The following is a 15,000-nucleotide window of genomic DNA, read 5'->3' as shown; positions in this document are numbered from 1 at the left end:
TTGAAGAAGATGACACCCCCCACCAGCAAACAAGAACTTCAAGCATTCCTGGATTTAGCAACCTACATGGGTCCTTTTATCCCCAGCCTTTGGACGCTGACGTAGCCTTTACGAGAAATACAGAAATAAAATTATCGGTCCTTTGGTTGCAGTTCCCGTGGCTCCTTGTGCTTTTCTCAGTCAGGACCTGGACCTCTTCAGTCTATTTTCCCGTTCTCTCTCTTTTCGTCGTCATCTTCTATGAAGCAGAAGGAGTAATAGTAGGCCGTGGAGAATTTCTTTTTCCTCCGTCATTTTGGAAAAGCTGCCCGTCCCATTCTCCAACGAATTTTTTTTTCTAGAGCTAACTGCGCTTGCCTATGTCACTTCTCGTATGTTTATGAAACATCTGTGAACTTCGTCATGCTTATTCTTATCAGTTTATGTTTATGCTTATGTCGCAGTGTAAACCAAGCTTGAATGTTTCCTCAAGAATACTCAGGTCAGTCGAAGAAAATTATATACTTGTGCCATCAGCAAACAAGTGAAATGTTAGCAATCTGGAGGTTGAAGGTATGTCATTTATGCAAGGGCGAAATAGCAGGGATCCTAAAACACACCCTTGGGGAACACTACAAGTTATGGGGAGAGGTCGGAGTTATAACCATTTACATGAAAAAACTGCTTTCTATTAGAGATAAGATTGAAACCATTGAATAGCATAATATATATCGTTTACTTTAATTGATCTGTGTGTAGCGTAATGCTATTCTAATACAACTCAATTGAATCTTTCTTCGTTGATTTACCGAGCGGAATTATTTTTCGTGTGTGTTGCTTTCACACCGCACTTTTCATAACTACCGGAAGAAGAAGTTGAAACGGAATTCTCAATTTTTCCACGATGCTCTATTCGTAAGTCGATTTTCAATATTTTCCAAATTCCACTGCCAAAGTACTTTGCAAGAGCAAAGGCAGACAAAAACATCTTTCCCCGCCGAAAGCTACGTTAATTGCGTTGTTATACCTGTGGTCAGATATTGGGCAGCAATGGACATCCGTAGAAATGCAAATTTCACCACGGAGACGAAGGTAAAAATAGGCACGCATTGCGTGCGTGTGGTAGTGCAGTAACATAGCCCTTTATTCCATATTGTTAACGGAGCTGCGTTTTGTCTTCCAGGAGATTGAAGTTGTCTGCGCGTAATATGTAGCCCTAATAGTACATGATATTGTTCTGGTATTGTAAATCTCTTAGTTAAATAGCCCCCTGAGAAGACATATGGTTACTAGTAAAATACTAAACCCAGAAAGATTGAAGAGAATAAAAGGGAATCGAGAAATATTGACTTCGAGCTGACATGTTGATCATTTTCAAGTTCCCTCACAACTTCTTTTCAACTATAAAAAGGCTGATTTCAACAAGCTAATACTTGACTTGTCAAATGCTAAGTTAGATTAAGCACTTAACCATGATGATATTAGTTCGTGTTGGTCCACTTGGCTGAACATTGTTTTTAAATGCATCAACGATAACATTCCAAGGGTTTCTGCTAAGAAATTGAGTTCTCGTCCCTGGATTGATGCAGACATTATCCATTTGTCGAACAAAAGAACACTGTTTGGTGCAAACTTCTCAAAAAAATCTGGAATTTAATATAAAAAAAAGCTGCGTAAGCTTACAAACCAACTGAAAAATCTGGTAAAGTCAAGATATTATCAGTACATATATGATGTGAGGCGCGGAGAGGGAGAGATGAGAGGGAGGCGCGGTGGCCTCATGGTTAGTGTGCTCGACTTCGGAGCGAATGGTCCTTGGGCAAGACACTTTACTCCCTCGGTGTCTCTCTCCACCGGGGGTAACCCTGCGATGGACTAGCAAGCCATCAAAGGGGGAAGTAGAAATACTCCTAGCCGCTTCATGCTACAGAAACCAGGGATAAGCTCCAGCCTGATGGGCACCTAGGCCTGTAAGCTGACTTCACCTTTTTTTTTTTATGTGATGTGAGTTCTGACATGTATAAGAACCCTTGCCTAGAACTGTCAAAGGTCTAGGTTTGGAGGCAGTCACTCCAGAAGACAAAGCCAATCTGTTTAATAGGTATTTTTCTCTGTGTTCAACCAAGAGGATTTTCCTCGTACCTCACTTGATAGTAATCCTTCTCTTAATTCTATCCAGATTACTATTTCAGAGGTGAGGGACATGCTTTTGAGTCTTGATGTTGCTAAGGCCATGGGTCCTGATAATCTTTCCCCAAGGATCTTAAAGGAGTGCGCTGACGTACTCTCTCCATCACTCTGTGATATTTTTAACAAGTCACTGTCGCCTGGTTCAGTCCCCTCAGGCTTCAAAGAGGCTAATATCGTTCCCATCCATAAGGGAGCTTAGTTACAAATTATCGTCCAGTTTCTCTCTTGAAATGGTTTTCGAGCTCCCTTTTTGGGCACTGTCAAATAGAAATAAAGGTAAGAGGGGTTTACCATCCGTATTTAGGGCAGATTCTCATGACATTTCCGATCCAAAGAAAAAAAGCTTATCTTTTTTGTAAATATTTTACTAACATTGGCCCTTATATAGCTAACAAAATTCCTGCATGAGAGAAGTGTGTCGCATAGTTCTTTTTTACCCCCAAAACTACTCAATTCAATATTTCTAGAAGTTGCAAGTGAGGAAGAAATTATTGAAATATGTGCTACTTGTCGTTCAGGTACTGCTGTAGGTCATGACAACATTTCTATGAACTTAATTAAAGATTCTATTCATAAAATATTTTTTCCTTTTACTAGCATTATTAACTTATCCATCACCACTGGTATTGTACCAAATCAATTGAAAATTGCTCGACTCGAGCAATTTTAAATTGATTTGGTATCCCTTTATTTAAATCTGGTGAAAAGGATATATTTACAAATTATAGACACGTGTCTGTTTTACCCGCATTCTCTAAACTTCTAGAGAGAGTAATGTACAATCGTCTTCTAAGGTTTCTCAATGTTTCTAAGATTCTCTCTGATAGCCAGTATGGTTTTCGCAAACATCACTCCACTGCTTATGCTCTTTCTTGTTTGTATGATAAAATCACTTCTCCTATGGAAAATAAGGAATATACAGTTGGTATTTTTATAGACTTGTCTAAAGCCTTTGACACCGTTGATCATCATATTCTAATTTCAAACCTAGAACATTATGGTGTTCAAGGCACCGCACTTAGATGGTTTGAAAGCTATCTAAGCGGTAGACACCAATATGTGGAATTTAATGGTATCATTTCGGTGTCTTGCCAGATTAAGTGTGGGGTGTCTCAGGGCTCTATAATATTAGGGCCCCCTCCTCTTTCTGCTCTATATAAATGATCTGTGCAATATGTCAAAGGTGGTGGACTTTATTCTTTTTGCTGATGACACAAACATATTTTTTCCTCACAAAGATTTTAATTTACTTTCTGAAACCCTAAATTGTGAAATGTGTAAATGAAAAAAAATCGAATTTTATGGTTTTTAGACCACGCCAAAGGAGGCAAACACTTGATCTATCTATTCAAATTGACAGCAATAAGATTGATTGTGTGAAAGAAACAGTATTTCTGGGTGTTATCCTTGATAAACATTTGTCATGGAAACCTCACATTCTTAGAGTCTCCAGGAAAATATCAAAATCTATAGGCATTTTTTATAAGTCAAGTTATTGCCTTCCCAAAACTTCCTTACACTGTGTTTGCTATAGTCTAGTTTACCCTTACTTAATATATTGTATTTCAGTGTGGGGAACGACAAATCAGAGTAATTTAAGTCGCGTTATTATTCTGCAAAAAAAGGTAATAAGAATAATATCTAAAGTTTCTTTCGATTCTCACAATGATGTTCTTTTTAAAGAACTGGAGATTTTGAAATTCTCTGACATTTATTTATACCAGATAGGTAAACTTATGTAGCTATTTAAAAGAGGTTTACTTCCTAACTATTTTCGTGATATGTTTACTCTTGCAAGCCAGTTACATTCGCATTATACTGGAAATTGCAACCTTTTTTGCATACCTCCCTGTCAACTAATATCCGAAACGTCTCAATTCGGTTTCAAGGACCTTTGTTTTTCAACTCGTTAAGTCCCGAAATATAAAACAGTGAAAGCACCGTTTGTTTGGCAAAAGACATAAAAAATCCTTCTTTCTTAGTCAAATATACTCTTTGTTGAGCTACATACTTTTTTTCTTTTGTTTTTAAAATAGTACATTCTATATTTTATGCTGTTCCCATAATTTCATGTAATTTGTATGATGTACCCTATGTTGTCAGGAAGCCTATAGCTCATAAACCCCAGCTTCTATATGGGCTTCCTTGTCATTACCACCTTAAACATTTGTAGTCTATCGTCTTTAAGTTATTATAAATTTCTACTGTATTGTGTTTTTTTAATGCGGTTACTGATAAATAAAATGAATGAATGAATGAATGAATGTCAAAGGGTTGTGATAGAGGGTAGTTCTTTCAACTGGCTTCCTGTAGTTTCAGGGGTGCTACAAGGATCTGTTCTTGAACTTTCTCATTTTTGGCTTTATATAAATGACCTCTCTAGCGTACCTTCGTCAGAGTCAACCCTCGCATTGTTTGCCGATGACTCCAAGTGTTTTAGAAAAATAAGCACTTAAGAGGATCGCTTGAATTTCCAGCAGGATATCTCTGCAGTCAAGCAGTAGGGTGAGTCTTGGGGAATGTCATTCAATTCTACTAAATAAAAAATTCTTAGGATATCAAGATCTTTCAATCTTGTAATCCATTCATATCAGATGATGGGGAATATTTTGATTGGTCCAGTAGATTCTTAACGTGATCTCGGATTTACGGTTACAAGAGACCTCAGCTGGAAAGTGCATATTGACTCCATCACTAAAAAAGCGAATCGTTCCTTAGGTTTCATAAAGCATACCTATGGGTTCAAGGCTCTCATGCAAGCTAAAAAGCTAGTTTATGTTTCAATGGTACGTAACAAGTTGGACGTTAGGATCCCTGTCTGGTCTGCCTTTCACAAGAAGAACTTAATAAAAATTGAAGGAGTTCAGCGTAGGGTTACTAGGTTCATCGTACCTTCTGACAGACTACAAGGGCAGACTTGTCTCCTGTAGTCTCTTGCCTCTTTCTTTGAGGCGAGAAATGCTAAATATTAATTTCCTGTTCAAATGCAGACAGGAACTTCACTCGCTTGATCCTTCCGACTTTGCCAATGAATTCCATCCTATGAGGCGCACAAGGAGGTCTGACAAGGGGCCTATATAGACTTTACCTTTGTGCAAAACTGAGCCGACCTTTGGCAATTCATTTTTTAACCGCGTTGTGCCTTCATGGGATGCATTAGCAGTCGAGCTGCGATTATGTACTTCTTTGAGTACTTTCAAGCGGCTTCTTAAAAAGCATTACACAACTATTTTTTGAGAAACAATATAAAACATCGAACACTTGCCCCGGGGCCCAGACTGCAGACTTAAATTTGCTTCTTTATTTTGATTATAATTAATTAAAATCTTTTTTTTTAGTATTATTCATAGAGCTTATTTATATGTGGTTTTCACCTGTCCAGCTTCTCCACAGCATTGTAATTTGATGGAAGTTTAATAAATAAATTAATAAATACCACTTTGTGCTAGAAACATATATATTGAGCGCCGAAAATTCTATTTTAACGCTTGAGGTACAGATTTTGTTAGCCTCCTTTGTGTGAAAAAAAAAGATATAAAAGTAAATATTGATACACGGTTCTTAGGAAGAGCATAAGGACGTTTTCAGGAAGCGTCGACCGAGAAAAAATATTTTGCCATAAGCAACAAATTTGCGACATGAAAACAACATAAATTTTGAACCGAGAATATAAAAAGTTACCATCAGCGAAAGAAAAAGTTGGGAGATTTTTGCTACGTTCAATTTTTCTATTGTACATTTGGCTGCACAAGTAAATCGCAAAATCGAAAGTGACATCAAATTCAGCGGGCGCCGTAATCTACCGTGCGTGTTTACAAAGGTTACATCTGTGTCAACATAATGGCAAGATGCCGGGGTTTTTTTTGTAATTTTTTTTTTTTTTTGCTTTCAAGTGTTATAAAGTTTGACAAGAAATGTGCGAATTCAACACAAAGATCACAATCGCGTAATTCTTGAGGTTGACCATTGCTTCTAAAAAGTAAAAAATTTACTTACCTAGACGAGGTTATTTATCCCAGAATAATTCCATCGTTTTGGAAGTAGCAGCTGCTGTATTATTTATCAGCCTCACAAATTCTTGCCGATTTTGGGGCTCGTTATGTTGAAACTTTAGCACGCTTGCGACAGACAGGTTTATTTTTGTGATTTATGCACGCGCTGCGGGCTTACTGGCATCACGGACACTCTTAAACTCCCTCACTCTTACAATCTGGAGACATAGTGTGTAGTGCACTTACAGTACCACAAAAACGCAAATCTTGTTTTCATCATATTAGAGACTAAGTTTACTCTTCGGGCCAAATTTCACAGTTCTTGCGACTAAGGAAAATAAAAACATAGCTTTTAAACTGAAGTGGTCGGATACTGGGAAACATACTATATTTTGAAAAAGAGAGAAATGGTGTATGCAAATGCGGGCCGGGATGACGTTAATTCATTTATCGCCCACAGGTATTGTTGTCTATATATTAGCTTGCATAGGAGAATTGTCACGAAGCGCCTAGCGGGAATGTTCAGATGCTCCGGTTGAGTGAACAAACTTCCTATGGCCAGTGATAAAAATGGCGGTTGCCGGACATTCTTGTGTAACAAGTGCACATTTCTTGCACTTTCTTCTTGCTCTCTCCTTGGAATGTAGCATGACATTAAGAGCTTCTTCTTCGTCGCTTCATGATGAGGTGGGTTAAGTTGATACACGTTAATGTTGTAAATGCACATGAAAAAACACGGAGCTCTACTAAACTTGAATATTTCACCCCCGAGTTGAATTCTCAACAAAGAATGCGGAATGAATCGTAAAAAAAAATTGAACTTAGTATTAGTTCTCTCGTTGTAACCGAAGACAAAAGCTGCTGACCCATGTAGTTACGACGGCTTAGCTGTTTTATTGGAAATACACTTTTCATCCTTTAATCTTTGAGCAATGTTCAAAAGCCAATATTTCACGTTATTTAACTGCTTTGTGAATTTGTTAAAATCAAACGGCTGGCTTTGGACTTTGTGAAGTGAGCTGAATGTGATCAAGGGGTAGAAATGATGTACCGTGACTTTTATAAGTTGACGACTTGCTTAGAGAGCTTTTGACCAAGTGAAATTTTCCACAAGGTTAAAATTATCACTTCAATATCAGCAGGACGTTGATAGCATCGTTTTTGATATAATATTACAAATAGAAAAATCGTAATTAAAAAAAACAAATAATAAACGTTCTTCAAATGTTGGACCCTCAATTCAATAAAGGTTTTTTTTTTAATGTGAAAAGTTGTGATGAAGTAAAATTTTATATCCAAAAAAGACTTTGTTATCATTGTGATGCAATCAACTACCCACTGCTTCCACAAATTAAATTAAATAAATGCAAAAAGTGCATACTTAGTGATATTCTGCCAGGATTTTAAGACACCGTTATGTTTTTACCAGTTCTGTTCCATCATGCCCATGCCATCAATGTCATCTTTCGAATTTCGTTTGAGAAGGACTTTTTGTGCTTTGACAGGTCTAAATCAGAAGAAGTAGACAAGACAATAAAAGCATGTCGATTGGTCACTTCGATGGCACGGCGATCAGATATATTCTATTAAAGTTGATATTATTTGTTTTTCTACACAAAGCAACAGAAAAACATTCGCTTGCTCTAACTGTTATCCTCAGCTTTGAGGAAGTCGCCTGCTTTCCTGATGTGCAGTTGTTGCCGTATCTGTTTCTTCTTTCAGTATTTTGTTTGCAATCCTTAACATGTTAATTTAAGAAATGGAGAAGTGATCCTCGTACTTAACTGGACAATTTATCTGGATCACTTCTCGATTTTGTATATAACCCGGGCCGCATTTCAAATACACATTTTTAAATTTTTTATTAATTTAATTAAACCGATGGAGAGATCTCTTTATAACCTCGAACATTTCTGTCTTATCTCCTTTCTTAAGAGCTGGTTTGATTGTTTTTTGCAAATGGGGCGTTCGTAGCTTTTGGTCCAGTTAATTTTTGTGATGTTGCTGAGGTGTCTACGAGATGTAATGGTTTGTTTCAGAAAAATTGAGTTAGCGGTCCAGTTTTTTTTTTAAATTAGTAAATTTCGTGGCCATTTTTATTACTATAAACGACTATCCGTTAGAAAGAAGGACTGTCGAGACTTTTCTCTTTCCCCTAAATTGACATTGTGGTTGGCTTGTTAGCCTTAAGAGCAAGCGAATTGGGAGGGGGCTAGGAGAAGGAGCGAGAAACAGCCTGCATTCAGCCCCTCAAGATTTTCGATACTCCCACTCGCCAGCGGACGGGAAAAGTATCGTTCCTGATTGCCTGATAAAGTGTCCGAGGAAATCGGCCTGTCAGTCAAAATTTGTTGCTCCCTTTCGTAAAACAAAGCGGAAAGAGCCAACGATCTGTTTTCAAAACATCTGGAAACTACCGTGCAGGAGCTTGGACGGGATTTTCTGTTGTTTTTAAAAAAAAGAGCAGAAAGACGTTGTACCTGAGCAGCTAACACTTAGAGGGGATGTTTTAGCGGTCCTTCTCACAGGAATTGGAAAAAGCTTCATATGTGTGAAGGAGAAAATGAGTAATCTCACCTTTGAGAAATGTTATCAATACATGACCAGCTAAAAAGGCTGACGTATAAGGGCTCACGGAAACCTTGGTTGCGGGCTGCCTGGCTGGAAGATGTATCCTTTGGGATGTTCCAGCTAGTTCTCGCATCAGCAGAAGACGAGCTGGGCAAGGCATTTCTCAAGGCGGTGAAACAAGATTGTCAGCTATCATTGTCGACGACTCGCGTGCAGTAAAACTTGGACAAGGAAACGCTAACGGTAAGTTGAAATCTCAGTTCGATCTTGTAGATTTTTCCCTAGCGAATTAATTGTATTCCTGCCAATGTTTACGCTATGATTGCTTGGTTGTTGACACCAAACGCGTGTTTTGGGAATGGGAAGTTTCAAAATGAGGTTGATTGCATCCCCCTTCGCTTGCTCTTTTGGCTTATTTTCACCTGTGGAAAGAAGCTTCTAAAATTCACCAAACCGCCGGCTACGCAAGCTATTGGCTTGTTAGAGAGGTACTTCACAATATCTCGTTTTACCGACACGCTATTTATCTTAATATTTTCTGTTGTCGGCGGTAGAGGCTCTCGCTCGCATCTCTTCTGGCAGCTATCAGGGTTTCCTCATTGCCTGAAATTGTCACTGTTCTTTGTGTGGAGATCTCTGTGTGCAAAAAAGTGTCCACAGTTGAATTCATGTAGGTAGGATCGTGTACTTTGGAGGTTGTCTCTTTAGTTGTCATAACCCTTTTTCACCACTATAAATGGCGGACAAATGTTGGACACAAGAACTGACGAGACGCGTTTCTTTCTATGAGAGATCACTGCTTGAATAGAAATCAAATCACAACATTGCCTTTTGTAACCTCAGATACGCCAAGTACGCTAAGGTACTCGTCCGCCATCTCTTGTGACCGATATGCCTACGAAAAGAGGATGGCATAGGCCTACTCTGGAACCTTGAATCGCTGAAACTTAAGGCCACTAAGAAAAAAATGCCCAAAACATCAGCCGACTTAAGGCGACTTAAGGCGATTTAAGGCCACCTTAGACAACTTAAATTGCTTATTCTACTTACGTCACAAAATATTAACTGATTAAAAGTCTCCCTATTTCTTTTCCAAAATCAGAAAAAAAAAAACTATGAAATAATAATATTTCACAGTTTTTAATGGCTATATGACAGTGTCAAATGTCTATGCCTGAATGCCACTAGAGCTATAAGTTGCTGGGCTGGAATAAAAGCAACCACATTAAATAATTAGCAGAATCTCGGAGATGAACAAAGAGTTTCTAACAATCTGATTGGTTGATTGGTTTCCTATAGAGATAATAATATGATTTTGTATTCACCGCACTTGCTAGTGAATATAAAGCAAAACAAAATGGCAGGGCTCCCGCAGGCACTCGAGACCTTTACAACAGAAATAAACTGTGTCGATTATCAATTCTCTGTTGTTCAGCTCTGAAGTTATACTCACAAAATTATTCATCTCAGATGTACACTCACTTTACTTTTGGCAAATAACTGTAAAATATAATGAAAACGAAAGTTTGGTAAATTATACTCCATTCCAATGGCATGAAACAATGGTTGATCCTTTTCGGGAATCCAACCAATAAATGTTCTTCTACTGCTTCAGTTAGGCAGAACACTCCAATATAACCTAACAAGTACCGTATGACAAGGTGTTTCTCAATGAAACGTCTTTTCCTGAGTCATTGTTGACACTTTATAGGCTCTTCCTCTATCCGTGATCATGAACAATTTTTTGTCCGCCATTCATTCCAGCTAGTGTCCATGTCTCTATGTGTAGACTCGCGTGAGCTTGAGTCAAGTCAGGTGACCATAACATTCTCAGGGTAGCCTTTCCTCCAGAGGTACATGCAAAACGGCCGATGCTAAAAATTACATGATGAGGCATTTCTACGCGATCGATCGGCACAATGCGGTTTTCAAGGAAGAATATTGTGAGCTTTTGTGGTACAGTTGCCATTTTTATTTCTGCATCAGATATGAAAAATATACACCCAGCACGTACATATAACACTTGTCCTACACGTGAATTTATACGGATTTCTGGCTTACTTTCCTGGCACATAAATGTAAAAGAATTTCTTTGAGCTTTCGGTGTGAGTTTATTTATCAATTACCCATACACCCTGACAAAAAGCAAATTAGAGCAAGTTTCCTCGGAGTTGTGGAGTTTAGTGGATGTGCAGTGTTATTTATATCGTGCATTATATTGTGCATTTGGTTACAAAATATGCCATCGAGATTTGGAATTTTATGTGGCGGAATAACACATAAAGGTTGTTTAATCCATTCTGCTTGACTAAATCATGTATTCTTGTGAAGAGCATCGCCATCAAGAACTCGACTAACTACATATATCGAGCAAAATTGCATGAAATGCCTAGAGTGAGACTTCTCAACCTTACAATACACAATCATTTTCCTATGCCTTTTCTTTAGTTAAAGTTAAGCTTACATCAGTATTACATCTAAAGTAAATCATTTCAATTCTTGTTACTAAGCTTAAACTAGTTTTGGTTATTTAATCAGTTATATTTGTTATTTAAATTTGCAAAAAGTTTTAAGGCATCTTATCACTGCCGGCCTGATGGGCCTTCTGGCTCCTAAGCAGAGACTTTTCTTTACTTTTATCACTGCTCCTCACAAGCAAATAGCATAATATCTTGCCAGAAATAAAATGTGTGGAGACTAGAATCTTGTTTGTGGTGTCTTCATTAGAGCTACATGTCGCAAGGCAAAGCTAACAAAAAGGCTTGTAACAGATATTTGGTGAGGGCTTACATGTCTTTTGATTCCTGCAAACACTTAGATGTATCTCTGCTGCATGTTCCCTTGTGTGTTCTGGCCTCTTCTGTGTGTTATGGGAGTAGTTCGCCAGGCTCATCAGCGCCTTTCAAATGGTTATCAGGAGGCAACCCTCTACCCACCCATTATTTTTGTTGGAAATTAACCAAGAGATAATTACATGAAGATGCCTCCCTTGATTTCGCTCTACTTTATTGATTCATTCCCAACTGTATTAGGCTAACTTTAAGGTACGTTGTGTTTGTGCACTTAAGGCGACTTAAGGTCTAGAGTAGGCATGGGTATGGCATAACCAGCCTCAGACTCTGTAGAAAGGAAGATCTTCGCTTGCAGATTATCGAGGTAAAAAAAAACTGTACTCTTCAACTAACTCAAATTGTAATTGTGTCAGATTTGGTAAAGGTGTTCAAGGCGCACCGGATGCCAGAACTTGTTTCTTGAACTCTTCCAAAACGCCCCCAAATGGATGTTAGCTATCACCACAGATAAGTAGCAACTCATGATAAATTGGTGACCTTCGAACGAAATTTAGACCTTCAATCTGTCTTTCGGTGAGGAAGACCCGGTTCAGCCTCTAGTTTACGTGACACAGCCTGAATAGCTTTTTCCATTGGAACGTTAGCACAATCTCTCTCTGTCTAGCGAGAAAATCCATCGCCCACGTAGAAAGACACATTAACAGCAAAAGCACGCCAGGTAGAGAGAACCTGCCCACTTGTCGTGTCGGTGTTGTGGTCTGTCTTCTGTGGTGTATCATGGTTGGGAGGGTAAATGCTCGGAGATATTAGCTACACCAAGCTACTCTAAAAATCCGAGGGTAAATAAAGATATATGATATGATATGATATGATTATGCAAATTAATAGCTAGTGGACATCATCACCTTAATAGTGCACAGCTTGGCCATGGAAATGTCATGATCCGCGATAACAAATTTTCACACAATCGTGCGATTGTATGACAGACATTGCCGAAACACAAGGAGACAAGATTGTCTCGGCTGTAATTACCTTTTGTGGTGACCGCAGATGAATATGATATTGCCCGTATTCATGTGGGCAATTGTCTCAAAAACGTTTTAGTTGTTGGAGGCAACTTTTGAAGTCATCTCGTCATGGCCTCTATATGGTTATGAAAGCCTGGACCACCAGGCTTGATAGTATAGTATAGAGTTTTTTAAAAAAATAATTTACATTGCAGCCAAAAGACTGAATTGCATAAGTAATAACAACTATGAATAAATATTAACTATAAAAAATATGAACTAACATGTAATAAGATAGGATGTACTCTACTTGAACATGTGATAAAACATGTGATAAAAAACCTTTGTTATAGACTATTGTGTAATTAAAATATCTATATGAAACGTGAAACTTGCTCATAGCTGGTATAAAAGTATTCTTAAACCTGTTAATAGTTAGCGCAAAATTGTGCTTATGTCTTAATTGTACTTATGAATGTTCCTCCGCTGCAGTAAATGATGTAACCTATTTGGTGGATTTGCAATGATATTATTAAAAAATATTCTACAGAGGTCAGTTCTTTTATCATATAAGGAACTCATGTTAAATAGCTCTAGGTTCTTGTTGTAACTGTTCCAGGTGAAATAATTCAGAGCGCCCTATTTTTTACACGTTCTAAATCGTTAGATAGATATTCTGAAATAGCATTATGGGACATTGGCAAACAATACTCTAGAATATAACCTAATTAAATCTGATGGTGATACTTCAGCTTTGTCGTAATAGTACTAGAAAATAAAGACCTTTTGCCTTTTTAATGGTGTTGTTAATATGATTGTTCCCTTGGAGTTTATTTAAAGTAGTGACACCTAATATTTTAGCATTTTCTACTATGCAAAGTTCTTTTGTAATAATTACAATAGGGTCAAATTCACTTCTAGCGAATTTGAAGTCTATAATTAATTCTTTACACTTCTTAGCATTCAACTGTAGTTTGTTCATTGTTGACCAAGGTTCTACTTCGGCAATAGCTTCCTGGTTATTACTGGTAGTGTCCTTTGGGACTATTTCAGCCAGGGTCGTATCGTCGACATACTTCCAACTGGAAACGCTTGGAGGATTTTGGTCATTTATCATTAAAATAAATAACCACGGCCCAAGTTTTGTGCCTTGGCTTAAAATGACTTGTTGCGTAAGTTTATTTGCCTGGTTAGCAGAACACGTATGCACGGATGGTCAGGGAGATCCTTGGAAGTAACAGTGAGGGATTTAACGAAAACTATTCCCTTCTTCTTTTTCAGGCAAACCCTGTCCGTAAGACGTATGCCGTTGGGGACACAAAGAAATTAAGTTTTAAACCAAAAACTGCGGATAGAGTTGAAAACAGCTATTGGACATTAAATACATCATTTATTTTACAAAATGATGCTGATTTTGCCATCGGATCCAAGGTTAAAAAAGGAAAGGAAACTTTTTGGTTGAAGATTAAGAATGCGGATAGAAATAACTCAGGACTCTACTCATTTATGATCAATGGATCTGTTGTTAAACAGTGGAGAGTGTATGTTAAAGGTAGGTAATGTACTTCAGTTCAGAACAACGTCCAAGTAAGGCCTGTCTCAATCAGCGCATTTTCTATTTAGCAAGAACCAGAGTAACAAGTTAATCAGATATTTGGTGTTGAAACTTGCAAGTTAGTGAGTAAAAGATTAGAAAATTCCAAGACATCTAGTCTGATAAGAAAAATGGTTCCATATTATTTATCTGCCAACACTTTTGCAAGGAACACGCTTGTTTGACACAAACAGACGACCAAAAAAATAAAATAAAGAAAGAAAACGCGTGAGTGCGCTTAATTTTTCCTTGAAAATATTTTCATGACAACCTAATACATAGATTTAGCCAAGCCTAAAAGCGGAGCTCCCGGGTTGTTTAATCTTACTGGCTGTAAGATTAGTGAAAATAAAAGCCTTTCAAGTTGTCCGCGTTTTGGTTTTTCCGGATATTGCTTAACTGTGTCATTTTCTTCACCCGAAAAACCGATATCGCATGAATCACGAGATGAGTGTGATATCGGTTTTTCCAGCGAAATTTACTGTCGAATTTACCAGTTAGGCATTAATTTTTCCTGAATCGCAAGAGTTTTAATAGAAAACAAGCAAATCCTCAGCAAGCGAACGGAAAAGGAAGAAGCCATTTCAGAGTCGACTGTCAAAAGTCAGCGAATAGGAATCATGCTAAATTAGAAATCACAGACGTACAATAGCTCGTGATGTGACAGATCGTCTTTGTCGGTTCAAGGTCAAAAAAGGACTTTTATTGATGTACGTTATTCCACTTTATCTCTGAAAACGAGATCATTTACATTTTGATGTATTTCATTGAAACACGCCAGCTTGGCTTGGAACCAGAATCGGCAAGAAAGCACAAACTTCAAACAAGATCTGCAACAAATTACCCGTAAGCGCTCTAAACAAACTTCTGAAAAC

At 37.8% G+C, this 15,000-nt stretch overlaps 2 protein-coding genes across 4 annotated transcripts in view; one reads left to right on the top strand and one right to left on the bottom strand.

The window, feature by feature from the left end:
- The window catches only part of LOC138000726 (pancreatic lipase-related protein 2-like), a 30,384-nt gene extending 23,868 nt beyond the window's left edge, over positions 1 to 6,516 (bottom strand). The window contains exons 1-3 of one of the 2 annotated variants that reach the window (XR_011123185.1): positions 6,166 to 6,516; positions 2,915 to 3,067; positions 711 to 1,625 (exon numbers count right to left, since the gene is read on the bottom strand). The gene's annotated coding sequence lies outside the window, so the exon portion shown is untranslated. Of the gene's footprint in view, positions 1 to 710; positions 1,626 to 2,914; positions 3,068 to 6,165 lie in introns of those variants that run through there. The other variant, XM_068847349.1, reaches the window with a different exon arrangement.
- A 140-nt stretch (positions 6,517 to 6,656) lies between these two features.
- LOC138000728 (uncharacterized) overlaps positions 6,657 to 15,000 on the top strand; it is a 23,935-nt gene continuing 15,591 nt past the window's right edge. The window contains exons 1-2 of one of the 2 annotated variants that reach the window (XM_068847351.1): positions 6,657 to 6,848; positions 13,813 to 14,083. In XM_068847351.1, the coding sequence (XP_068703452.1) occupies positions 6,732 to 6,848; positions 13,813 to 14,083 (388 nt within the window). In that variant the 5' untranslated portion in view covers positions 6,657 to 6,731. Of the gene's footprint in view, positions 6,849 to 13,812; positions 14,086 to 15,000 lie in introns of both variants that reach the window. The other variant, XM_068847350.1, reaches the window with a different exon arrangement.

This window comes from Montipora foliosa, chromosome 4, assembly GCF_036669935.1.
Source record: "Montipora foliosa isolate CH-2021 chromosome 4, ASM3666993v2, whole genome shotgun sequence".
NCBI classification, from domain to species: Eukaryota; Metazoa; Cnidaria; class Anthozoa; order Scleractinia; family Acroporidae; genus Montipora; species Montipora foliosa.
This window is presented reverse-complemented; position numbering and strand designations above follow the sequence as displayed.